Raw genomic sequence first — 27,869 nt, 5'->3', positions numbered from 1 at the left:
TGGGCCAGAAACATGGTGGTTCCTTTATATTTGATGGTAATTATCAGTATCTAATTAAAAGAAAAGATTAATATTTGAAAGTAAAACAGTCAATTGACAGTGGATTTTTTGAAGGAGGCTAAAGTGATGTGGACCTCTCTAAAAATTTGTGGATTTTTCCCCTTTATGCTTTTTCTTTAATGGAGCATCATGTGTGAAGTCTGTATTTAAAGATTCTCCTGATTCCTAATTATTTGCTTGAGAAATCTGGAGAACTGCTAAAGGTATCTTCACTTCCTGTATGAAATACTGTTTTGAAAATATTTCTCTGGAGAATTTAAAAACAAGAAAAACCCAGATTCCACTCTTTTTTAGACATATCCCGGTGCTCCTCATTTCACACATTTATACTCAAACATGTACAAAATCTTTTCTCCCACATTTTTCTTTCTGCCTGGAGAACAGCTGTAAAGATATTAATTGTGCTTCAGTTATAAATGGGTTGCCAAAAGGGACAGAACGGGTTGTGTATCTCATCAGCATGCCCTGTATGGTATAAATAATGAGACAGGAACTTGGTAAATTGGAAATTTGTGATAAAAACGAGATGTGATATTATGAAGTCCCACCAGTTCCTTCTTCTGGGTACATTGATTTTTTAAGGCATTCTGCAAGACTGCTAAATCAATGATTGTCACAAAATGTTGGTTAAAAGGGCTCTATTACAGGGGTCAACTACAAATTAGCCCAAAGGGTAAACACAAAGGTAGTATAAATGTTAAAGAGAAAAAGGCTGGAGATGTTGTAAAATGTAGTTGGAAAGGCACAGCTGTTGAAAAACATATACAGTAATTTCTCTTATTCCACCTAAGGTTATTAAATGTGGTAACTAGGAAGAAGTGAAAAGAGTGGAAATGTAAGTGAATTGAACTTTATTTTATCATTTCCGTTATTTTTTAAATGAACCTGGAATTTTCTTTGATGGGTCCCCAAATTCTCTGTGTCTTTCAAATCTGCTATTTTTTGTTTTTACTTTTTGTTAGAACCTAGTAAAGTTACTTTTCCCAGCATGGTATCATGATTAAAATTTAAACAAATCCAAGAAAATATTGATATTTCCAAATGTGTTATACAAATAAATTGATGCACAGTAAATTGTTTTCTAAATAAAACCCAAATTTGGACAAGGTCTTACCTTAGTGTGATCAATATTTAGGAATGGAATAAAAAAGCCTCACACAGCTCCACACACACATATGTCATTCATTTCTGATGGCAAAGTCAATATATTTGTAAATTACAGAATACCCTTGAAGTTGAACTACCTGCCCTGTCTCATATCAGGGAAGGTTTCATTGACACACCTCCAACTTGCCATCCATCTTTCCCAGCAGTAGGACTTGGAGTCAATCTCCTCTGTACACACACCTGGAACCTACCCTAAGTTACAGCCTATGCAAAGATGTTTCTTTCCATGCCTCTCCCTGGTTAGGCTGTGAATCCCCCAAAGGCCAGGAAGGAACCGTATTCATTTTTGATACCCCAGGGCCAAGCACAGATGATATACAGCAATCAATAAATATCTATAGAATGAGAAGAAGGGACTAAGAAAGGGAGAGTAAAGAGAAAGAAGGTAACAAAGACAATCTAAAGAAAAGATGAGATAAAATACTAATTCACTTTTCCTCTTAAGCTACTTAAAAGTGTGGTCCACGTCAGATTCATCAGTATATCTTCAGGGCTAAAAGTGTAATCAGTCGTAGTCTGTCTATCTCATCCTCTCTTCCTCTTTGTGGGTTTCTATCCTCCCACTTTAAAAAAAACCCTCAAGATGTTGGCAGATCCTTGATCATTTTTTGTAAATTCGGTGCCTAGTCTTTCATGTATTCTTTTGGTTTCGCTGAGATTTTAATTAAGGCAAGTAGACTTTCCAATATATTTTTTTCCCCAACTCTTTCCAAGCAAGCAGGTGCCAAGGTCTCACTATGTTCTTCTAGTTCCTATGCTCTGCTTGTTTTATATGGCCACACTTAACTTCTTCCTATACAGCTGTAGAAGTCCCTTTCCTCTCCCACGTCTTTTAGGATGAACTGGGGGAAAGAAAACAGACTCTTAACTGGCATCCAGGAATCCCTGTATCCAGGAATGAGCTAATAGCACCAGAGATGCAAAAGATAGGGTTGGGAATTGACATGGATCAACTTGGATTTTGAATCCAATGATTAATTTTCTTTGAGGTGAGGTCCCTTTGCCAAGGCTAATTTTCCAATAACAGCCCTCGTGTTTTTGATTATTTGTCAGGGTTATAAATGTGTGAATTCCTTAGTTATATAGTTAGGTTTCAGACATATGACTATTTATGGTAAGATGCTGGAACTCCAGAGTTGAACTCTTGGAGTTTGAGGGGAAAATGAAACAGTTCGAACAGTGTTTCTCCACTTGTGGACTATATGTCTTAATACATTAATTAATTAATTAATTTATTTATTTATTTTTGGCTGTGTTGGGTCTTCGTTTCTGTGTGAGGGCTTTCTCTAGTTGCGGCAAGCGGGGGCCACTCTTCATCGCGGTGCGCGGGCCTCTCACTGTCGCGGCCTCTCTTGTTGCGGAGCATGGGCACCAGACGCGCAGGCTCAGTAGTTGTGGCTCACGGGCCTAGTTGCTCTGCGGCATGTGGGATCTTCCCAGACCAGGGCTCGAACCCGTGTCCCCTGCATTGGCAGGCAGATTCTCAACCACTGCACCACCAGGGAAGCCCCTGTCTTAATACATTTATTTAGCTTCTTTGAGCCTGTTTTCCCATCTAAAAATGAAGATAACAGTTTCAGCTTAATAGATATACTTGGAGGATACAAATGAATAAGGAAAGATAAAAGGACCTCGCGTAGTATGTAGGACATAGTTGGAGACAATTAATGGTATCACTGTCTCTGTCCCAACCAGAATTTGGGATTAGGACCAAGTGATATCTCTGCCTTTCCATACTGAAAGTGTCTGCTTTTATGATAGGTAAAATTTAATTTAAAATACACTAATACCAAAGTACAAATGATGTATGCCTCTCTTTTTCTTTTTAGTAGAGTAGAAATGTTGTCTTTGGATCAGATAGAACTGGACTTGAATGCCAGCTTCTTAAATTATAACTTAGAACTTGGTTATAAAAGACGGTGGTAAACAACAAACATTTATTTCTCACCATTCTGGAGGCCTGGAAGTCCAAGATCAAGGTGTCGGCAGATCTGGCGTCTGGTGAGAACCTGCTTCCTGGTTTGCAGATACCCATCTTCTTGCCATGTCCTCACATAGTAGAGAGCAGAGAGAGAGAAGCAAAATGTCTTTTTCCTCTTCTTCTAAGTGCACTAATCCCACTCTGAGGGCTTTATCCTCATGAACTAATTACCTCCCAGACGTTCTATCTCCTAATACTATCCCACTGAGGATTAGGAATTCAACATATGAGTGGGAGAAGCCACAAAAAAGTAGTCCATAGTACCCTGTTTGTGAATTTTTATAAGGATTAAGGAGCTTCCCTATGTAATGTCAGTGGAACATCTAGCAAGGAGTGGCTCAGATTCAAGAAATGCTATCTCTGCTTATTTTCTCCAGTTTAAGTAGAATTTCCTTAAGCACATACTAGCAAGATGGGCAGAAAGTACTTATTCTTGTGGATCATAGGAAACTCCAGAGGGATTTACCCATCACAGAAGGTCCACTAGACTTCAAGCTCTATCAGCAGGAAGGAGAGTCCAGCTCTTCTCCACCCTCTATCACCAACCCATCCCTGGCCATTGCTACCACCCTCTACTATCAAATGATTTTGTTAATGCATGCTCTCGTGGAACCTCCTAGTCCAGTTCTCTGCTAGACCTGTGCTTGCCCTGGGTGGAAGGTAGCCTTGTGACTATTTATACACTCCATGATAAGCTTGGCTTTGATGCCCAATGTTCAGACTTGGGCTCTTACTGATCAGCCTTCATGGATGTGACTGCAGCCATCCTTGGTACAGGCTTGTGAAACCTAGACAGGCTCCAACCTATCACCTGTGGAACCTACCATCTTTATCGTTCTTCCTAGTCCCTGGGAAGGTCTTTACTCCTGGTAAAAACACTTTCCACCCTCTAAACACCTCCCCACCCAATAATGTCTTCAGTCCATCATTTCTTCTATAGGAAATTTTCACAACCTTATATAAGGGTTTGATATCATACTAGCTTTTGTTTACGGCCACAAAAGTAGGCTTCTCTTGAGGAAGACAAGATCATGACTACTCTCAAGCGGAACAAAAATCTCTACTGTTTCTTCACTAACAACCTAAAGTATGAAAATGAGACAAAAAAATAGAAATAACACCGATTTAAAATATCAGTGGATTAATCTGCTGTATTAATTTCTGAATATGTCTTCCTAAAGAAAATAACCATTCATTCGTTTATTCATTTATTCACTTAGTACATATTTATATGCAAGGCACTTTCTGAGATGCTAGAGAGAAAGATAAGGACATTGAGCCATGTTTTCTGCACTTAAATACGTAAAGTTCAGAAGCATATGGTGCTTGTGTAGTAGTTACAAGGGCCAGTTTGGAAACTTCTGGTTTTGAATTTATCCCTTTCTGTTTGAAAGGAGATAATCATCACAAATGCTGAAAGCCTTGTTGCAAATGTTAAATAAATAAATATTTTATACCAGGTGTTGTTCTTAGCATTTGTACAACTAGGACAATGTGGAGCTATGTTTATGATGTGATAAAGGGATGGAGCCACATTAGAGAGTGAGTTAATTCTGGAGAAGAAGATTAGAGGGGAAAGTTGAGCAAATAAGAAAGAGTATTGTTTTCAAGAAGCTTTCAGTCTGAAAAGGAAAAATCTGTATGCACTGCAATTTATATATAAAAGTAAAAGGTGCCCCAAGAGACAGTCAGATAAAGTATTTTTAGAGTTCAGAAGAGGGAACTATTCAGCTAGGAATCAACTAAATCTTGAATCTGTGTCTGAACGACTTAGGTGGATGTATTAGGGATAGGAATGTACGTGCTTGATCAAGTCTGTCAAAAAGTGTAAAAAAAAAAGAGTTGGGTAAATTAGAGAACTCTGGGTGATTGGTGTAAAAAAGCTGTCCAAAACTCATTTCTAACTTCGTATTTTCCTAAGATAAGCTCCAATCTGATTAACCTCTTTCATGGGGGTTCTTCCTGATTTGCAACCCCATGTCTGAACATTGACTCAAGATCATCCTTTTTCTTAAATCTAATCTTAAATCAATGTCCCCTCCTCCCAGAAACCTTGCTGTTGCTGTTTGGCTGTCCTGTGTTATCCAGCTCCTTTCTTTCACCTACAGCACTTCATCACATCATTTTTGTTCGTTATTTAACTTTCTGCCTTTCCACTAGTCTGCCCTTCAAGAAAGCAAGAATCTTCTAACTCTCAAGTTTCTTAGGTGCTTAAAAGAAGGCTTGACACATCACAGGAGCTGAATAAAAATGTATTGCAATAATAAAGGGCCCAAATAGGAGATCAGCCCAATTCACCTCCATTTTAGTTGGCGGCACATGTAGGATGGCATATTTTGGATGAATTCGTGAATACTTATTTTTTTAAATCTCTTTGAAGCCATAGCACTGTAATAATTGCCCAATTAAGGTGTTTTGTCTAGGACTTTCCCTTCCCAATAGCACAACAGCTCAGTGGCTTTTCATGTTGCCAGGTTTGCAATTTGATAGGAGAGTTACTCATTTTGTATTTCACATTTAGGGGGGAAAAGGTAACTATGTGATGTGATGGATGTGTTAATTAACTTGACTGTGGTAATCATTTCACAATGTATACATATATCAAATCATCACGTTGTACACCACTTTAAATATATTGCAATTTTTTGGTCAATTATACCTCGATAAAGCTGGGGGGAAAAAGAAAGAAAGAAAGAAAGGGAGGCAGGGCAGCCACGACCACATTACTGAAATTTTTAAAAGTCCTGTCTTTTAACTAGAAAATTAAGCTTATTCTAAAAGAATAAAAATGAACAGCCACTGCAATGGTTATATTTTTTCTCATGCATCTTGGCCCCAAACTCTTACTTCATCAAATGTAAATAAAGTAGTAGCATGCCCTGGAGAGCCCAGGGATGTGGCTTTATACAATGTCCCATCACCCAGGGATTGCTGATTGTGTGGTACCTTTATGGAGCCTTAGAATAACAACATGAAGTGGGTGATATCATTCCCATTTTTTAGGTTAAGAAACTGAGCCTTAAAGATGTAAAAAAAATGCCCTTGCTGTGTGAGAGTGTCAAGTCATTGATGTAGAATATGATCTATCTTATAATAAGATGATGTGAACAAAATCTTCTGCCGTTCTAATTGTGGTATATAGGTGTTTTCCACTGCATCATGTCTTCTAGAAATAAACTTAAAGATTGGCACAGTTTCCTGTAATAAAGTGAAATGATGTGAAAGCACTGCTAAACTAAACTTCAAACACTGTTGGGACAGAAACTCGGACTTTGTTGCACATTCTTGTACCCTCCCCATCTAACTCTGAGCTCCGCACACAGCACGTAATATGCAAATAGGCTTTGTGCGAGTGAATGAATGAATTCAGATAATAAGATAGAATAAACAAAGCTTCCACCTACTGCAATCCTGACACATTGTAGAAGATGCCTGCAGTGCCACTGGTAGGATAATTGTGCAAGGTCAGGATGGAAATAGCTCAGTCTAAAGCATAAATGATGCTAGTTTACTTCTTAAGCGTTAATAGGATTTTGTTCCATAGGTACTAGAACAGCAAAGGCCTGATTGCTGGGAACAGGCCGCCTTAGAAAAGGAAATATACTTTTTTTCCCCTTTTGTATTATAAAAGAGTCATTCCAATTCTGAAAGTGTTTATTTATGCACATGAAACTGTAAAACAGACAGCTTATTAGTTTTCACAACCAGGCTTCCAATTGTCCTCATTATAGGTTTGCGAAAGCAGTGGGTAGGCCACCATCCTGGCTTTGTTTGCCCAGGATATAGAAGGCATTTTTCTCCTGTGCATAGTAAACATGGCTGAGATTTTACAGTTACACATTTTCATACAATATTTTCATTTCTCTCACCCGATGCACATTACAGATGTTTGCTGAAATGATGCATGGGTGAATAGAAGACATCTGTGTGCTCCAGTGTGTTTTCTGAAGTGTTTAATTGTTCCAGAAACTTTCAGGCTCATTTTAAAAACACAATGTTAAGTGTGTATGGAGGTTTCATTAAGTTACAAAACTGTTTATACCTCGAAATGCTCCAGAATATAATACGGAAACTGAATTTTATTTCCCCAGTTTATGACTCAAAACAGAGCCAGAGAAATGACAGGATACATTTTGGTGCTGTCCATCCACCCGACTGCAGTTAAGAATCTGTCCCTGTTCCCATAATAAATTCAATTTGGAGCCTGTAGAATTTGGCAGCAACATTTCACTACAGGCTGAGAGCTGGCACAGGAGGAGAACACCCAACGAGCAACGGTTAGGCCTTTGCAAAAGAAGATAGTGTGAGACGTGATTGTTTAGGATTGCACTGTGTGGTATGTGTCTTCAAAGAGAGGTTTCTGAAGTGAAATGGCAAGCGGAGGCCACCTCGGCCTCCTGTTCAATTGCAGGATTGATCACCAGCAAAAGAGAAGGGTTAAATCTTCTATTATCACCCTGACATAACTTTCTAGTTAAACAACAGTGGTTCAGAGCACAAGTTCCTAGAAGGAAGTGGAAACCTGTCTTCTTGCTTATAGGTGAACGAACCCCGAACAGTCAGATGGTACAGTTCACTATTTATTTCCCCCAGAACTTGGTTGGGGAAGAATTCTTCATACACAGGGTTACAAAAAACAAAAAAACAAGCTGTAATTTTCACTGATCCGTGTTTAATCCTCCTCTTCCTCCAAAGACACCCTGAGCATCCCTTGGTGATTTGGGTATTTGGCGTATGTCTTCTATAATCAAACAGCAAAATGAGAAAAAAATACTGGTAGGATTTAGGCCATCTTTCCCACTGGGGGAGTTTGCTTGAGGCCCTTCAGGAGAAATGAATGTTGAAACCTATGTTATCAGTCAGAGAGATGTGAAGAAAAATGCATTGGCTGCCTGCATTTATTTCTCAGATTTTTTCTTAAGCACACTAGGTCTGTACTGTGTTGTAATTGGGGATGGGGTACGGGGTGCACAACAAACAAACCAAAAAAACCTCTAAAAGTGCATGCCAGTCATGTACAGAGGAACCCCAGAGCATGGTTCGATAAAACTAAAAAAAAAAAAAATGGATTTCGCATGACACATTTAAAACATCCAGGGCCAGATGCTTCAGCTTCTAGTAAGTCAACAAGTTACGCAGGTATTATGAAATTATTGCCCTGCTATTCAACAACAACCAAAAAGGGTTGTCATTAGCAACACGTGTTCCCCATTATGTCTTGTATTGCCTACTACTCGGGGGAATTAATACGGAGGATGAGGGAAGATGGGTTGAGGGTTTAGTTTTATTAAAATAATGAAGGCATTTGCATCGGTTGCTATGACCTGTTAGGCCTATGATCTTTGGAAAGTCTGAATGTTTAAGTAACATAATTTCAGATGATGATGCCAGATGCTCTTTCTGGGTGTTGTACATAGTGAACTTGGATCAGAGTAGCCAAAAGGTCAAATCAAAGTTGGAAGATGATATTAGGAGGGCCAATAATGCATACCTTTCTGAATTTCAGCTATTGCAAAGGTTCTGCTGTTTTATTTTTTCACCTGCTATTGAAATGCTTATTTTCTGAAAATGTATTGCAAATGAGTCTTTGCAAATGGGGTTTGTGTTCTTCTTATCGTAAGAGTTTTAGCTTTTCCAGTGTGCACATTTTCACGCTGCACCAAACCTTTGTTTTTCTGCTCAGGGTGTCAGCACCAGCATTTTTTCTTTCTGAGTAATGTGCAGAATTTGTGTGCTGTCTTGCTCATAAAGAAGTAGAGCCTAGCTAACAGAGCTGCCCTACCCAAATCCCAACATCTTATTTTCCCGAAGACCTTTCATCTTAGTTTGTCAGCAAACTGGAGCCTCTAACCTGACAGTGTAAAATTTTTGATGGTTAATTTTGCTTGTAGTGTTTGTTGTCATTATAGGGGGCAGATGTGTAGGTTCTGCTGCTAATGGGAGGGGACTTTCAGGTGTGGCAAGAGGCAAATGATACTGGAGCCCTCTGTTAATTAAAATCCAAGGAGCACTTTAGCAAATTGCACTTAACCAAGAAGCTAAATGCAGAAAAATGGGTTTATTAAAAGCAGAATTCACCTTGGAGTTGACATGTTCACACTTGACTTGATACTAGCAGGATGAATTGTGGTGACAGGGATCATTTTTGTTGACAACAGCTGGAAATACAACAGCTATATTATTATAATTAGGATCAGCATCAAGTTGGATTATAATAGGGGCTTTCTTGGAGAAATGGCACAGTGTCAAATTTATAGTCACTAGCTAAATGAGTCTCTTGTATCCTCGACAAAGGGACAAAAACAGTTCCAAATGAAAACACAAACAGAGAATCCTGTTGTTATATTTCCTGGGTATTACTCAGGGTCCTATTTATCACACACCAACACTTGCCGCTTTGAAGAAACATTATCCCGCAAGGTTTACACTTTTCAATTTGCCTCTGTGGTCTGCATTCTGCATGCATTTCCATGGAGAAGCCTATACCGCAGCTTGACTAGAAATCTTTTCTGCTGTAAGATTAACCTCAAAGCATCCATTTTTCCCCCTCTGGGTAATCACTTGACAAATGCATCCACAAAACCTCTGCACACATTTATTCCAGTGTACAGGTTCATCAACAGTCTTGAATCACTATTAGGAGAAATACCATCCTTGACAGAAAGTAGTGCTGCCTTTTCATTTCCAGGTGTCTGATGTTGAAGGATGTAGATTTCCTGGGAAGCCAGACAACAGACAGAAATATCCTGGAGGAGGATGTGGGTAAAAGCTGGTCTTAGCTTTGTTACAGTTCCCGGCCCAGTGGTTCTTCTTGGGAAGCATGTGGGATTTGCATGGACAGGGAGATATGGCACTCAAATATGGGAGATATTCACTCAAATAACATTGAGAAACTTGTATTGAGGATGTGTCCAGTGCCTGGTCTTGTGCTGGCTACATCAAAACACATTGTATTTTTGAACCCACAGCAATTTTATACCACAGAGCAAATTGACATGGAATTGACTGGATGGGAGAATGTGAGATTTGTGTGTCTGTGTGTGTGTGTGTTTTCTAAGTCACTTTCTTATTAAAGACAAGAACATATTGTTACATTTGAGAATACCTTTTTGTGTTTCCTCTTCCAAATTTAAGGAAATAAGCTATTATTTTTTTCTTTTCCATTATGGTTTATCATAGGATATTGAATATAGTTCCCTGTGCTATACAGGAGGACTTTGTTTTTTATCCATTCTGTATGTAATAGTTTGCATCTGCTAATCCCAAACTCCCAATCCATCCCTCTCCCACCCTCCTCCCCCTTGACAACCACCAGTCTATTCTCTATGTCCCTGATTCTGTTTCTATTCATAGATAGGTTCATTTGTGTCATATTTTAGATTCCACATATAAGTGGTATCATATGGTATTTGTCTTTCTCTTTCTGACTTACCTGAGTTAGTATGATAATCTGTAGTTGCATCCATGTTGCTACAAATGGCATTATTTCGTTCTTTTTTATGGCTGAGTAGTATTCCATTGTTACATATGTACCACATCTTCTTTATCCATTCCTCTGTTGATGGACATGTAGGTTGTTTCCATGTCATGGTTATTGTGAATAGTGCTGCTATGAACATAGGGGTGCATGCCTCTTTTTGAATTACAGTTTTGTCTGGATATATGCCCAGGAGTGGGATTGCTGGATCATGTGGTGATTCTATTTTTAGTTTTCCGAGGAACCTCCATACTTTCTTCCACAGTGGCTGCACCAACTTACGTTCCCACCAACAGTGTAGGAGGGTTCCCTTTTCTCCACATCCTCTCCAGTGGAAATAAGCTACTATTATAACGACTAGGCAGAACTACACTTAATTATAAATTACAACATCCACCACCACTTAAAATTGTAAAAGACTAGTTTATTATTCAGTCTCGCGTGTACATACACATAATGTACATGTAATTATAGTGACAATAAGCTCTCAGAAATATTGTGTAAATAACTCTTCTATACTGTTTGCATAAATTATTATATTTAATTAACTCAATAAACCTAGGATATAACAATTACTATCACCTTCCTTTTTTACATATTAAGGAATCTGAGCTTAGAAAAGTTTTGTTACTTGGCCAAGGACACAGAACTAGTAAAAGTTGAGGATGGAATATATAACAGGTGTTCTGGTTAGAGACAGTTTGACTTCAAATTTATCTTCTCAGCCACTGCTCTCTATTTACTAGTATCTCATTTGAGCCTCACACAAAACTTTGAGGTTTGAAGAATAAAAACTATTGTTTTTGTATGTGAAAAAACTGAATCACAGAGCAGAGCGTGTAAATGATGGAGAAAATGGTCCCCTACTCTTGCCTCAATGTTAGGTAATGTGATAGGAGTCCTCTCATAATAAGATAATATAAATTTATACTAACTAATGAAAATAGATGTAATCTTCATCAGTCTTGTAACAGTAAATTCTCAAGGAACTATACCCAACTTCTTTTTAATAAGAAATAATCTCCATGACTGTTTATGCAGTAGGAGTGGTTTAAAAATTACTTCATTTTATATACAAATCTGAGCAAAAGTTCTTTACGGTAATCAGGGTAGAAATTAATGCTTCTATGGAGAAGAGTGAAGTTAAATTTTTAAAAGTCTGGTGCCCACTCCAGTTGTTCTGAACTGTGGCTTTACATCAGAATTGCCTGAGAAGACTTTAAAAAGTATCCCACCCTCATCCCTGTATTGCCATCCCACAGATCTGAAGGGAACCCTAGGGATCTAAATATTTTTCAAAGCTAGATTCTAATCCGTGAGCAGAGGTGATACTCACAGGCTTAGCATGTGGTAATTTCTGTTCTAGCCCCTACATATATTATTTTGTTTGACCCTCACAGTAACTCTAATATTCATTGTAGATTTGAAATCTGGGGCTAAGACAAGTTAAATGATTGGTCCAAAGAGAAAGAGGTACTTGTTTCAGAACATGCCACATGGAACTATTCCCTCTGTGAAACTATTAACCCCACACTACTCTGCCCAAATACACTCACCCCACAGATATATGCAGGGATCCTGTCATTGTTCAGACACTATCTAGATTTATTTATTTTTTTCTCTGTGAAGACATTTCTTAATTTTACAGTCCCTCACTAGAAGGTAAATTTGTTGATGACGGAAAGTTTTTACTTTGTCACTTCTCTTTTTCCAGCCTAAACAGAGCCTGGTACAAAATGCTCACACTGACTAACTTAGCATGATACAGATTATAGAGCTTGACTTTATTTTCCTGATAATGTGTTACTTCATAATGGGGGATGATCATTTCTCCTAAAAGAAATCTAAGTAAATACACAACAAAACAAAGGAAAACAAAAAAGTTATTGCATGGTCTTCCGCATGGAAGAGTTCACCCTTTCTGATCAGTCTCTGAACTCACTTCTTTCAGTAATTCTTGAATCTTTTTCTCGTGATTCATTTTTTAAAATCTCTTACTCAGCTTACCCCCAGTTGAACATTTTAGATAAACTTAATGCAAGGACCAAAACAAGAAAATAAGCGTTGAGACCCATATTTATTGTCATTACCCAGTGTCAATGTTTTGTCACCTCTTAACTGGACTATTGCTGTAAACCACATAACTCATCTGATCACCTAATCTTCTACATCTCTGCCTCCACCTGAATCTGGGAGCACTAATGGAGGAGGCTCCTACCTAGGGTTGATCCCTAACTGATATATTTTCTCTCTTTCCTACAGGATGAAGCCAACTCTCCCCATCTTGACATTCACGTGCCCTTGTATTTTGTTCTCAGCTTGCATCTCCAACCTTAGCTTTAATGGCTGGCTTTTCTAGACATCTCTCCTCCTAGAAAAATCTAGTCACTTTTATCTTATTATCCTCCTCTCACCTGGAATGTTTTTCCTCCATTTCTTCTCCATCCCACACAATATTCAAATAACTGCAAATACTGTACTTTCATGTCCTCATTTCACCAGCTCGTTGATGAGCTACCTGTGAAAGTGAGTCTTTATTAATTTATTTTTTTGATACCATTCCCAGTATCTGGTGGAATGTATTACACAACTGACATTCAGAGCATTTTTTTATTTCTGACTGTAGACTTTCGTAGAACCTCTGAATCATCATTCTGAGTAAAAATTCCAATTTTACAGGACAATCAACTGCTTGACAAATATCATTACATTGTCCTCTGTAGTGACTGTAATTCAAAACACTTCAAAAAGATTTTGACTGGCAAGATTTTGCAAAGGCTCTACATTGTTTCAGCAAACGTAGAGAAATGCTGCTCAGATCTACCCTCAACTCCCTTCAGGTTTAAAACACTCTTCCCTAAGCTGCTGGGAGTGTTGACAATTGACAGCTCAGGGCTGATGATCCCTCAGCTGAAGATAGGTCCCTGGACCAGGGCCAAGCCTCCATTCTCAGGGCGGTTCCCACAGCCAATAACTGGTCAGTGGCAGAGTGTAAAGTCCTGGATGGATTTCCTCGATGACCATCCCAGCTCTAGAGGGGAGACCGCTGAGGTCTGGGTTGTAACCACATCATTGCCCAAGTGTTCCTCCTGCTCAGACTTGTCCTCTTCACTTTCCCACAGATGTTGATCAAAGAGATTCTCCAGTAAAAACTCAAGAAATCTTCATCTTAGAATCTATTTCTAGGAAACTCATTTGTGATACCTACCTACCGTTTGTCATGAAATCATCAGATAATTTATTCATTCGTCCATTCATTCAATAAACATTCAAATATATGTTCGACAGTTATATGTCTGACACTTACTGGGTGAGGAAGACATTGACCCTGCCCTCATAGAACATGATTCTGTTACCACACCAGACTTCTCCAATTTCTCCCCACTTTCAGCAATTCCCAGAATTTCCCTCAGTCTCTCAGACTATTTTGCTTTTACTTATGCTTGACTTTTGTTTAGAATTCCTCCCCTGCTCTTCTTCTCCTGGTTAAACTCTACCTGTCTTTCATAATTCCACTCAAGTGCAGTGCCTCTCAGAAAGCTGTCCCTGACCATATCCAGTCTGTGCTGGATTAAGTGAGGGATCCAAAGCTTGTGCTATTGCATTCAGCTGAATGTCTAGGTACATTTGTCTCTTCCCTCCTCTTCCCTCCCACCACCAAACTGTAAGCTTCTTGAGTGTAGATTTTGTTGTAATATATATATTTTGTATCAGGCAAGCTGAATGTGTTCAATTGCTAAATGAATGAGTGAATAAAAACAGAAAATCTGGGAAAAAATAAAGGTTTTGATTCTGTTATCCATAGGCCCAATTATCTAAACATGCTGATTACTTGGTAGTTCCAATATAATTTTATATTCTGAGGAATTAAATAAAATGGGATAAAATATTCCTTTGATATTTCTGCACAACTTTTTTCAGCAGCCAATTTTTCCATGTACATTCAGTTGTGCTTTTGCAAAACTTAAATGCTACATGTTATATCCATCATATTATTAACCTTGTGTTTCATATTTCTTTGATATGTATCTTTTTCATATTCTTTAAGCCCACATGCATCTGATAGGTATCTTTAAATGAAAACTACAAAGGAATCTTAAATAATACCAATTCTAAAAGAGCTATCTTTATATAGTACTCCAACCTAGCTGTACTCTTTCTTTTAAAAGGTTTGTATATCATTGAAGTTATGATAGAGTAGTTTATCTCCATATTTTTAAAATGATTTCTTTTCCTTCTTATTCTCACACATGGATTTCTGTATAATATGCTTGACAAAATTTAGTTCTTGGCAAAGAATAACGTGTTAATTATTATTTTCTCTCTCTCTTTCTTTCTTTTTTTTCTTTTAGGTACGTCTGTCACTAATGTAACAGCTACTGATGCTGATGACCCAGTTTATGGAAACAGTGCGAAGTTGGTTTATAGTATCTTGGAAGGGCAACCTTATTTTTCCATTGAGCCTGAAACAGGTTTGTGGCCTAAATTTTGAATTCTATTTACCATGTCATTGCTTCAGGAAAATACTTTTCTTGGGATGTGGATTATGAAATGTTATGGTTAAGTACTTCACTGCCTATCAATAACATTTGAATGTGTTATTCCTGTGCAGTGGGAGGTACATGGCAAGCCTGACGATCATTTTGATACATATTAAAATGAATTGCAGATCCTTTGTAGAGTATCACCTGTTTAACAGATGGCTTGGCACCATTGTTCATCCCTGGGAAAATGAGCTTATAAAGCAGGCAGACTTAAATACCAGATTTAAGAATAAATACAGGTACTTATAGGCTGCATGATGCTTGGCAAGTAACATTTACAAAGCTTTCTAAGTTTCAACTCACACATCTATAAAGTGCTGTGGAACCTTCATTATAGCCTTATGATGAAGATCAGATGAAGCAATAAATATTAAACCTACAGTACACGACATGCGGTAATCATTCCATGCATGGATATTATTACATTTGCTATTAGATTCCTCATTTGTAAAACAGGATACTGATATCTATGCGCTAGAGGTCTTATGAAGATATTATTATTCTTGCCAATATTAAACCCCACCAATATCCTGAGTCCAACGGTATAGATTTTAGCAAACAGGAAATAAGTTATTTAAAAAATAAAACAAAGCAAAAAGAACTATTTTTAATGATTTGGAACATAACTTCATAAAATGATAGTTTTTGTAAATGAAGATATATCTTTTATTGTTTAATTTTAACAATGAAGTAAGAGAGTAAGCCATTTTGTCACACTTATCATCTTGTGTTTTTTTTTTTTAATGTTGCGTTTCTTTAGGAATTTTTGTTTAAATTCCTCTACTTTTTTTTAAAAAATTTATTTATTTATTATTTATGGCTGTGTTGGGTCTTCGTTTCTGCGCGAGGGCTTTCTCTAGTTGCGGCAAGCGGGGGCCACTCTTCATCGCGGTGCGCGGGCCTCTCATTATCGCGGCCTCTCTTGTTGCGCAGCACAGGCTCCAGACGCGCAGGCTCAGTAGTTGTGGCCCACGGGCCTAGTTGCTCCGCGGCATATGGGATCTTCCCAGACCAGGGCTTGAACCCGTGTCCCCTGCATTGGCAGGCAGATTCTCAGCCACTGCGCCACCAGGGAAGCCCTCATCTTGTGTTTTTTGTAGCACATTTTAAAATTATTATAAATAACACCATCTTTTGTGTGTACTTTTCTTCTGTATCTGGTGGTTTTGTCTGCAGATTTCCAAATAGAAAAATTCAATATGTGGGCACATACACATATTGTTTCTTTGATTCATGAGTTTTCAGCAATATTGAGATGAATTTCCATGTCTTACCATTAAGTCAATTATTAATTAAATTAAAAATTTAAAGCCTCTCTTCACTTTTTTCTAATTCAAAGAGTAAAATCCTCATGCATTTAAAAGTGAGATTTCTCACTAAAAGTACATTTATACATAAATAGGTCATGGCTTAAAATTGAATTTAGATTTGGAAACAGGAAAGAGCTCTTGTAAAATACATTAATTAGGGGCATAATTATATTTTCTTCCTCAGTGAAAGAGGAAGTCTGCCATAAAATTCATCTCATTTGTGCTCTTTGATGACCCTGGGGAAGTGGTAGAGAAGGTAGTCAGCTTTGAATTTTGAGGGAAGAGAAAAAGTCTAGAGATGGCCTATTCCTTGGCCAAAGTCACAGTGAGAGTTGGGACTCACACCCAGGTCCTCAATTTCAAAGCCACTGTTCAGATATCTTTGAACTTCTCTTTTCATAGGCAATAGTTATGGTGTAGTGGCTTGCACAAAACAGAAATGTGTTAATTGCTTAAGGGGAATTGAATAGTTTCCTCCTTTGCTCCTTGGCTATTTGTTTGTTTACTTGAATCTCAAAAGTTCACCATTTACAGTGTAATATAGTGAGAAATAATTGACACATAACTATATATTAGTTTCAGATGTATAACGTAAAGATTCGCTAATAGGTATATATTGTGAAGTGATTATCACAATAAGTCTAGTTAACATCCATCACCACACGTAGTTATATTATATATATTTTTTCTTATGATGCAAACTTTTAGGATCTACTCTCTTTGCAACTTTCAAATATACAACACAGTATTATTAACTGTACTCACTGTGCTGAACATTATATCCCCAGGACTTATTTACTTTATAACTGTAAGTTTGTACCTTTGGATCAGCAATGGATATTAATCCAGCACACATCCAGTCAGCATTCACTATGTTCCAGGTGCTAAATTAAGTATAAGGAGACAAAATTCACAAAGGCTAATCTCAGCCTACAAGTATCTCACAATCCATTTTGGCAGACAGACTTTTTTTTTTCAACATAAATACAAGGAAGTATGATGATGCCATTTAAATAATTTATATCTTAAGAATAACTTACCATGAAGTACAGAGAATAAAAGCCCGCTACTAAGTCAGAGGATTTGGGCAATTTTAAATCTCATTGACATATACTACCATTTGCTTAATTAAATATGGTCAGCATCATTTAAGATTTACATTTTTACTTAGCATAATGAGTGTTTATCTCAACACATATTCATTTTAGCCTTATCATTTCCAATGTGACAGATACAAAGTTATCTGACTTATATTTTAGAAAGTTATGCTGGTACTGTTGTGGAAAATGTAATGGAGAGAAATGATACTTGAAGCATATACATAATAGTTGCTTAATAAATATTGGTTGAGTGAAGTTGAGGTTTTTAACTAAAGCAGACACAATGCAGAAGGAAATAGAGGCTAAATTTAATAATCAATAAAGTCAGCCTAAGTTCTTTAGCTGAAACATCAATATGTGAGTGAAATGTAAACCTTATTGTGTAAATGTGTGCGTAATTACACTTGAGTGTGTTCAAATGAAAACAGAGTGTTAGTTGTTCCCAAAGAATCTAAATTTGTCAATCTCTGAGGCCTTTGTTTTCTTTTTTTAAAAAAAATTGAAATTGGTATGAATGTATGTGTGTGTGTATAAACACAGAAACAGATTCAGAATACTTTTTAATATTTTCTATTAGAAAAATATAGGAAAAAATGTACAAAGACCATTGAGCATTTGGATTTTTTACTTTGTAAGCAAATGGAAAGAAAATACCCTTCCTGGTGACCAAAAGATGTGTACCAATTGTGTCCTCTGGGAAATAGACTCTGAGGTGGAGTTAGGAAAACAAGTGACTTACTGGGGGTTAATGACTGTGAAAGATAGAAGAAGCACTGTCTTAGTTCCAGCTGCTATAACAAAATACAATAAACTGGGTGGCTTATAAGAATCAGAAAGTTATTTCTTAGAGTTCTAGAGGCTGGAAGTTTGAGATCAGGGTGGGCATGGTTGGGTTCCGGTGAGGACCCTCTTCTGGGTTGCAGAGGCTGACTTCTCCTATCCTCTTGGAAAGAGAACAAGCTGGCTCTCTGGCCTCTTTATACATGAACGCTAACACTATTTATGAGGGCTTCACCCTCATGATCTACCTCTCAAAGCCCCCACCTCCAAATACCATCACAGTGGGGATTACAGTTCCGTGTATGAATCTGGAGAAGGACAAAAACATTCAATCCATATCAGAGATGAAACAGAAGTAAGCAGGGAAGTCCATCATACTGTGATGCAGACAGATCTCATACCCATGTAAGTTAGGAGGAGAGGACATAGGATAAGGCAATGTAGGTTTGACAGCATCTTGGCCAAACCCATAGAGGTCCCTGGAACAAAGATTTCTCTTAAAAGGAGTCTCATGGTGCACACAAATGACCAGGCTTTATTATCACCTGCCATGCACAGTCATTGGCTGGGATGTGTCTGGGAAGAGTAGGTCCTCTGCTTGAATCTTAAAACCTATCCTAAAAATGCCTCAGCTGGAGGTTGTTGGCTAACTTCACTCTTGGGCAAGTTCTTTCTTGAGAAGAAATCCAAGCAGTAGGCCTCTGTGGCTGCCACAAGGCATGGCAAAAACAAAAGAGAAAACGTTGAGAATGTGTGTTTATTTAAAACAATAATACATAAAATTAGCTTGTGCTTGGTGAATTAGTCAAAAACTGATAGTAGGAGTGTTAATAGGTACATTTATTGGAAAAAAAAAAAGGCTATTGTGCTATTTTGACTTATAACAAGAAATGTATATTTGGTCTTTGTCCCAGTATCTGGCACAGAGCTCCTAAAATCCTTAGAATTTCCTAAGAGGTGAGAGTGATAAAGGTGTCTTTTGTTATGTTAACCAGGTGACTTAGGGAACCAGTGTTCTGATTAAAGGGTTGGAACTTTCAGTCCCACCCTCAGACCTCTGGGGAGGAGTAAAGGGCTGGAGTGTGAATCTTTTGCCGATGGCCAATGATTTCATCAATCCTGCCCTTATAATGAAGCCTCCATAAAATCTGAAAAGGATGGGGTTCAGAGAGCTTCTGGATTGGTGAACAGGTGGAGATTTGGGGAGAGTGGCACCTGAAGAAAGCATGGCATCTCCGCACCCTTTCCCCATACCTTGCCCCATGCATCTCTTCCATGTGGCCATTCCTGAGTTATATCTTTTTACAATAAACTGATAATCTAGGAAGTGAAATGTTTTTCTGAGTTCTCTTAAGAGCTCTAGCAAATTAATTGAACTCAAGGAGGGGGTCGTGGGGACTTCTGATTCATAGCCAGTTGGTCAGAAGAACAAGTAACAACCTAGACTTGCAACTAGAGTCTGAAGTCCAAGAAGGGGGATGAGGGAAACTGTGATCTTTAATCAGTTGGTCAGCACGGGTGACAGCCTGCGGAGCCTGATGCTACCTCTGGGTAGATAGTGTCTGAACGGGGTTGAATTGTAGGACTCCAAGCTTGTATCTGGCGAATCATTTGGTGGGATGATCTTTATAAAGAAGATTGCCCATTGACCACTGTCAGCAGGTCACTGATGCTGGAATATTTTCAGTAAAGAAAAGGAAACCAGAACATAGGAGTCAAGAATACATTTATGTGTCATGTTTTATCCTCACAAGAATGCTAAGAACAGAACTCTGGACTTTGGAACAGAGAAGTTCTGCTGCCCCCTTGCTTGCTACTTTCTAATTTTCTGGAATTATTTCCTGTTGCCATATAACACATCAATCACTCTGTCAGAGGGAGAGCTTCTCCTCCTGTTTTAGGTATAAGCTTAACACTGCAGAAAGATTTGCCATTTTTTCTGTTTATCATCTTCTTTGAGCATCTCATAATCAGTAATTATCTTGTAATTGACTTGTTTATAATTCTAAATCAGTTTTCATGCTAGAATGTATAGTTCATGAAAGAATGGGGCTTGTCTCATTTGTTCATTTTGCATCCCTATGCCTAGCAGAGTGTTTGGCCCCTAAAGTCATTCAATAAGTAGTTGAGATAGGAAGGCAAGAAGAGGGTGGGGTGGGGAGGAAGGATAGAAGGAAGGAACGAATTAATAAAGAGAAAGAGAATAGCTTGCCACAGCTCAAAGAGAAGATGTGTGAAGCACCAGGTAGGAAATCCAGCTTGCTTTCCAGCATGTCTTCCTTCTATTTTTGTGGTGGGAAGAACACCATTGTAATCTCACATGTGATTTTTGTTGTTGTTGTTGAGATCCACTTAAGACTAAAATTCATGTCATTTCCAAGTCTCATACTATGTCTTAAGTGTCTAGCCAATGCAATGCTATTCTGGTACTTGCAAAAATGAGCCTTGATTCAGCGATAAATTCTTGCCCAGATTTAGTTCTAGATTAGATGTTAAGATAGAAAGGTTCAGGGGCCATTGCAGAAGGAAGGAATGGTTATTAATATATCACCCTATTCCAGAGGTCACTGTGATAGTAATAATAATAATAACAGTAAAAAAGGGAAAATATTATTGTGTTTCTAAACCACGGTATAGAGGGAAGAATTTATGTCTCCGTTTTGCAACTGACAAAATTGTGTTTCAGAGAAAGTAACGTAAAATGCCTTCCCCCTCTTTAAATCAAACTCTCTGTCAAATTATAAACAACAGGAAAAATAAAAACAAGAATGTAAACAACCACCACCTCATTTATTGAACACGTATTATGTTCTCGGCAGTGTGCTAATTGGGTTTGCATGCATTATCAAATTTAATTTAATTTATTCCACACAATATTTTGAGATAGGTGCTAATGTCATGTCAGTGTTACTGATGAGAGAACAGAGGATCAGAATTGATACATTTATTACACAAGGTGTTTGAAGCAAGATTCAAAGGGAGTCTCTCTGATTGCAAGATCCAGGTTTTCAGCATTCTCCTGTACCCCGACTTGACTTCCACGCATTGTAGCTTGTGCCTGGGGCTGCCATTGGTTTACAAACGGACCTATAGAACTTGGAAGCAGGCCCAGGTCTCCTTTATACATAGACATACGAGGCAGTTTGGTGTCAGATAAGATGTGAGGCGGTAGTAATTATAAAATGAATTGTCATTTTTGTGAATAGCTTCAAAAGGCTGAAAATAGCTTATCTGTATTCTATAAATGTTTCCTCTTTTTTTGTTTCCCTCTCCCTGCCACCCCCAATACCATATGTTTGCTTGTACCATTTTGGGCACAGACTGGGAGAAATGTGACATTTATTTAAAAAGCTACTAATTTGAGGACAGCAGTGACAAAACAGTTGCAGTCCATCCTAAATGGCTGAAGATGGAAAATCTAAATAAAATGCAAGGAAGTGAATAATAAATGCTTAATTATCTAAAGAAATCAGGGTGAAGTTGCAGGACAGTCTAAACTTTCCTCCAGGCAATCAAGGGTATGAAAAATGACCAGCTTAAAAATAAACTAACTTAATTCATTGACTTTTTGAAACTCAGACCATCATTCTTCATTGGATACAAATAACATTTGTCTCAGTGGAACCTGTAAAAATGAACTAAGGAAAAAAATACTCCTTGGGGGAAAAAAAAATCCATGTAATGAATGGTTGTCTTTCCTAAAAATCAAGATAATACATAGAGTCTTCATGGAATGCCTTTGGAATTGAGTCATTGTTTTACCTTCTGAGCCAAAGTGATAAATTGCAAGCATACAAGGTCTCTTTTTTAATCAAGATTACATAGATTATCATTTCCACTGCCAAGGGGACTGCCCAAAGGATTTTCTTGTGCAGACCTTTGAGAAGAAATATTCAGATAAACTCAGGCTGCCCAACAATGCCAGGATATGCACTGATGAGTGAGAATGTCTTTGTAATTCACGTTAACTCATATTTAGTCAACATCTACACTCTGATAAATCATGTGCCAGGCATTGAGGGTGCAATGTTGTGTATGATAAATCCTAAAAGAGATGTATATGGGCAATCAAAATGGTGTGATAACATAGGACACATGCCAGAATTCATGACATAGGGACGGAGAGGAGTGCCAGCTAAACCAACTAGTATGGAAAGAGGAGATTAAAGAAGCCTTTTAAAAGGTAGTGATACCAAAGGTTGTGTCCTGAAAAACTGCATCCTTTAATAGGTGATTGGTCTGGGGTAGGGGAAATGGTTAAATAAGGCCTTTTAGCAAAGGAAATCAAAGGGATATGTGGTCAGGGGAAAAATTGGATAAGGAGGTGATATTGAGAAATTCAGTAGCTTTCACTTCCTCAATGGTATCAGAAGATTTTTACTTTAAGAGACATTTCTATATAAAATAAATTGAGGCTGTAATTTAGGAATCCAAACTCCTATTAATTTTCTGCATGACTTTGGCTGAGTACCATCTCCTCTTGGGACTAAGTATCCAATTTTTAAAAATACTAATTATAATGCTGTTTCCAATCATTCATGAAATTGGAGGAATAAAAAAGCGTATACTCCATACTTTGCTTTTGATCTTGACAAATTTAGACTATCTCGAATATTATTATTATTATTTTCTTTAAGTATTGAAAATCTGTCAAAGTCATAGTGGCTGGTGAATACAGCTTTTCTTTTCTTTTTTTAACATCTTTATTGGAGTATAATTGCTTTACAATGGTGTGTTAGTTTCTGCTTTATAACAAAGTGAATCAGTTATACATATACATATGTCCCCATATCTCTTCCCTCTTGCATCTCCCTCCCTCCCACCCTCCCTATCCCACCCCCCCTATCCCACCCCTCTAGGTGGTCACAGAGCACCAAGCTGATCTCCCTGTGCTATGCGGCTGCTTCCCACTAGCTATCTATTTTACGTTTGGCAGTGTATATATGTCCATGCCACTGTCTCACTTTGTCCCAGCTTACCCTTCCCCGTCCCCGTATCCTCAAGTCCATTCTCTAGTAGGTCTGCATCTTTATTGAATATTATTTTTATACTTTAATTTTTATTGAATCAAACAAAATGTGATGTTTTTGATTGAACATTTCCTCTTAGAACAACCCAAAGCTTTTGCATTAATGGTAGAGAGAAAGGTACTTCGACATTCTTCAATACAAGGCATCTGTTTCCATTAAAACCTCCGGATTTGGAGTGGAAAATCTGACTGAAAGGAAAGAGTGACATGGAGAGGGAGGAAGCTGGCTTAACCAATTGTCTGGGTCAGTTTCATCATAGCAGATAAAGAACCCCTTTCTAAGTGCTGGCTAAAAGCACCCATCACACAGCTGACTCACTTTGAAAATTACAGAACACCCCGGATCAAGTTCTCCCGTGAAGTGGGTGGCCAGTGGTGGGGAAGGAGCAGGTGCAGCTTCTTCTGTAACATGTGGAACCTCTTCTAAGCCTCCTGGAAGAAGAACAGGGGTTCTCCCTGAAGAACTCAGGCATGAAGCCAATAGACAGAAAGATTGGGGAGGGAGCCAAAGGGTGTTTTTCTCATCTGTGGAGACATCCTCCTAATGCACTCTTCATCCAATTTATATTTTCTTTATACAGAAAATAATTTTTGAGGAAAAAATACAAGCCTAGAGACATCCCTTTCTAACATACACACATACACACACAAAGAGAAACACACAGATACGTGTTCAGAGCAACTAAAGATGGGAGGAAGTATCAGTTTGTGAGTCTATGCTTGTTTAAGGCCAAAAGACTGTATAGAGAAAGACAGTTCCTTTATCATATTCCTTACATTTCAGGTAGAAGAACCACAAATGGATGCTGAATAAAATTGTAGGCAGCAACAAACAAACTAAGTGCTGGTGTCTCTGCACTCTTGTTTAATCCCTACACCATATGAAGTAACTATTTTTAAATATCTTATTAAAGATGAGGATTATGAAGAGGTTTAATAATATGGCCAAAGTCAGGCAGGTGACAAGTATTTGGTACATATAGTTCAAAGTCAATATTTGTTGAAAAAATGGATGAATGAATTAATGAGTGAGTAATGAGAATCTAATGTGTGTAATGCCACCTGCACCTATATTTAAACCTCACTGTGTTGTTTAGTTCCAACTAAATGATGATATGATGATGACAAAATGTCATTTTAAATACCTGATGGATTAATGTTCTAATCTGCACAGTATTTAGAGATAGTATTCTCAACAAATGCTATCCCTCCGTAGTCTTGCTGATGATTAAATTTTCATATCCCAGTGAGTATATCAGCTGCCTGCTTGCACACACTGACTTAACAATCATTTATTTCCCTGCCTGGAGTCTCTTGAGGGAGGTAAAGTGGGTTAAGTGTTGTGGTCACGAAACTGTTTTATGATTACTAAAAATAATCTCCCTACCCAATCTCCCCCACAACCCAGAACAATTATATGTACTTGGGTAAGCTGAAAGAAGTGACTGTCATGTTACTTACACCTTTGAACATTTTTTAAACTCAGAGGGAGCTGTCCCATGCTGACCATAGCTAGAATCAAAGTGATGTATTTTCAGAGAAACCAAAGTCTTTGGAGGTGCGTGGTGAACAGAAAGCCTGAACTACACAGACTCCTCAACACGTAACAGCTGCTGTCACACTGGGGTGCTTTGGGATGGGTTTAGGTGGAAGCAAAAGCAAAATACTCCCCCATGACACCCATCCAGCCTGAGTAAACCAGCTAGGATCAGGAATTTTTTTTTTCCCAGCTTACTATGAATCATGTCCCTGCAGAATTAAATTGTAGTTTCTATTTCTGTGGTGGTACTCTTTCTTTCCTTTGAAATACAGCTTTGAATTTCAAAATGGCTTAGGGAAGAAAGACAAGATGTGTTTTCATTGATTTTATAGCAAAGCATGTTTTATGTAAGGATATCAAAGATTAACCTTATATATTCAAAAATGCACACACACATATGCACACCCCTTTGGTGTTTTTGTTTAAGGATAGCAGGTTATTTGTATAGTTCCATCCCCACTGCACTCCATCCTTTTGGCCTAACTCTGCATCCCCAGCACTTAAGACTATATTGAACACGTTACTGATGCTCAGTAATTGCTTTAAAATATTCTAGCAAATGTGACTTCAGATATAGCTCCCAAAAGGATTATCTAACATTCAGCTGTTCTAGTTTGGAAAATAGGGTATTAAATATCATAAAATGTTATCCATGATTTTATATATATATGATTTTGGAAGCTCAGAGAAGGGGGTTAATTCATACTGGACACCACTCTCCTTAAAGCAACTGAGATAGGTCTAGTGCACAGATAGGAATCCACTGAGAGGCTGGATTAGAAGGACTATATAAATATTTCATCTGTTTCCTTATAAGTCAAATTCCAGTAACATTCCTGTGAGATAATTTCCTCTGGACTTAAGCATGAAAGACCACAATTTTTCTTTATAAGAAAGACTATCCAAAAAAAAAAAATTTCAACCATAATTACAGGGAATCCTATCTAGTTCTCACTCTGCACCTATGTGCCTAGCACTGTGTGCTCCTTGTGATAGTTGTACAAGAAACATGTTACAAATGAACCAATAAACATGGACAATTAAATCAAGGATGAGCGTGGTTAGAAAATGGGCTTCCTCAGAAAGACTTAGATGTTGTCAATTTCAGATCCCAGAGAATTTTGGATTTGAAAAATGGGTGCTTCTAGAAGCTTAGAGTATATATTTGTGTTCTCATATTTAATATATATTAGCATCTGATCATTTGATTATTTGGAACCATTCGGTGTGACATTGCTTATGACAGACCAAGGACACAAGGATGTGCCCATAGATGCTACGTAAGACTAGCCCATAACACTATTGTGTCCGTTTATGTCTCCCTTTCCAGAAGCAGTGACCTCTCATGGCAGTGGCACGTAAACTGTATATTATATTCTGTTTATAAAATCAAAGGGAAGGAAGGTACTATTTATTGATCATCTACTATGTGCCATTTCTTATAATTTTCATAGTGACCATGTGAAGTGGGTGCTATGATCCTCATTTTACATAAAGGAAATAAAACTCTAGGCAAATTAATTTCTGGAGGCTGTCCAGGTAGGTAAAAGTCATAGCTGGTTTCCTGACCACATCTGTCTGATTGCAAGCTCTGCTGCATTAGGCTTTTTACGTCCTAATAGAGAGGACTGGGGGGAAAAAACCCAACAACAATGAAAAGTCAATGAGTCCAGAAACTAAAAAGAAGAAAAAGAAGAGAGAGACTCTATAAACATTTTAATGCCCTCTTTTATATTAATGTTTATTTTCAATTCAGTAAATAGATATTTACTGATCACCTCCACTATCAGGGACAAAATGATGAGTGGGGTAAACATGGCCCTGACTTCTGGAGCTTACAGAACAACTAGAGAGATTTCGACATTAGTAATTATGTTAAAATACATCAATTAGATATTTTCTTGTTTATTGTCCAAAGTGCCATGAAGAAAAGATGTAAGGGAATGAGATAGTTGATTTATTATTATTATTATTATGGGTTGTTGTTATTTAAAGGATTGGATTGAATTTCATGAAATTAAAGTGGAAAAAATAACATTCTTGAATAATGAGAATAATTGGTTCAGATAAATATGGATGATTCAGGAATATTGGGTAAGGGAGTCTAAAGTAGAGCTACTTGCAAAGAATAATCAGTCTCAAGAGAATCAGTTCTTCGTTTTTCAAAAGCTGGAGGGACGTTCCACTTGGGGTGAAACCCTGATTCAGAAAAAAATTTGAGTGTAAGTACTGGTCTCTAGGCTTATATTTATTCCCTTAGTTAGAAGATTTTGTGACTATAATATAGAAATAAATGCTTATTTCTACCCATACAGGTTTAATCGATATATATAGACTAAATATCATTTCCAAACTCTTATGTGCCTGGTACTATGCGTAGAGTAAGTGAAAAAGACACAAGTTTTGTGTTTTCCTAGGCAGGGGCTAAGGAGCGTGTGGGTCTATAAATAGAGTAAAGAAAAAAAAAATGAAATGGTTTATTTATTTTTGGCTGTGTTAGGTCTTCGTTGCTGCGCACGGGCTTTCTCTAGTTGTGGCGAGCGGGGGCTACTCTTCCTTGTGGTGCACGGGCTTCTCATTGCGGTGCCTTCTCTTGTTGGGAAGCACAGACTGTGGCACGCAGGCTTCAGTAGTTGTGCCATGCAGGCTCAGTAGTTGTGGCGCATGGGCTTAGTTGCTCCACAGTATGTGTGGTCTTCATGGACCAGGGCTCGAACCCGTGTCTCCTGCATTGTCAGGTGGATTCTTAACCACTGCGCCACCAGGGAAGTCCCAAGCCAGGCTGTTTTAGATGACCATGAGGAGCAGAAATATGGAAAAGTAAATTAGTGATTTTAGTGTTCGTAAGTTTAACAGGATTGAACTGGTTGGTAAATGCAAG

The 27,869-nt window shown here is 37.9% G+C and overlaps 1 protein-coding gene across 1 annotated transcript in view; it reads left to right on the top strand.

The window, feature by feature from the left end:
* CDH8 (cadherin 8) overlaps positions 1-27,869 on the top strand; it is a 366,357-nt gene that overhangs the window by 163,811 nt on the left and 174,677 nt on the right. Inside the window, exon 4 of the mRNA XM_036835108.1 lies at positions 15,038-15,157. Within this exon, the coding sequence (XP_036691003.1) occupies positions 15,038-15,157 (120 nt within the window). The remainder of the gene's footprint in view (positions 1-15,037; positions 15,158-27,869) is intronic.

The sequence above is a fragment of the Balaenoptera musculus genome, chromosome 19, assembly GCF_009873245.2.
Source record: "Balaenoptera musculus isolate JJ_BM4_2016_0621 chromosome 19, mBalMus1.pri.v3, whole genome shotgun sequence".
Classification (NCBI taxonomy): domain Eukaryota; kingdom Metazoa; phylum Chordata; class Mammalia; order Artiodactyla; family Balaenopteridae; genus Balaenoptera; species Balaenoptera musculus.
The sequence above is the reverse complement of the archived record's forward strand: the minus strand, read 5'-3'. Positions and strand labels throughout refer to the sequence as shown.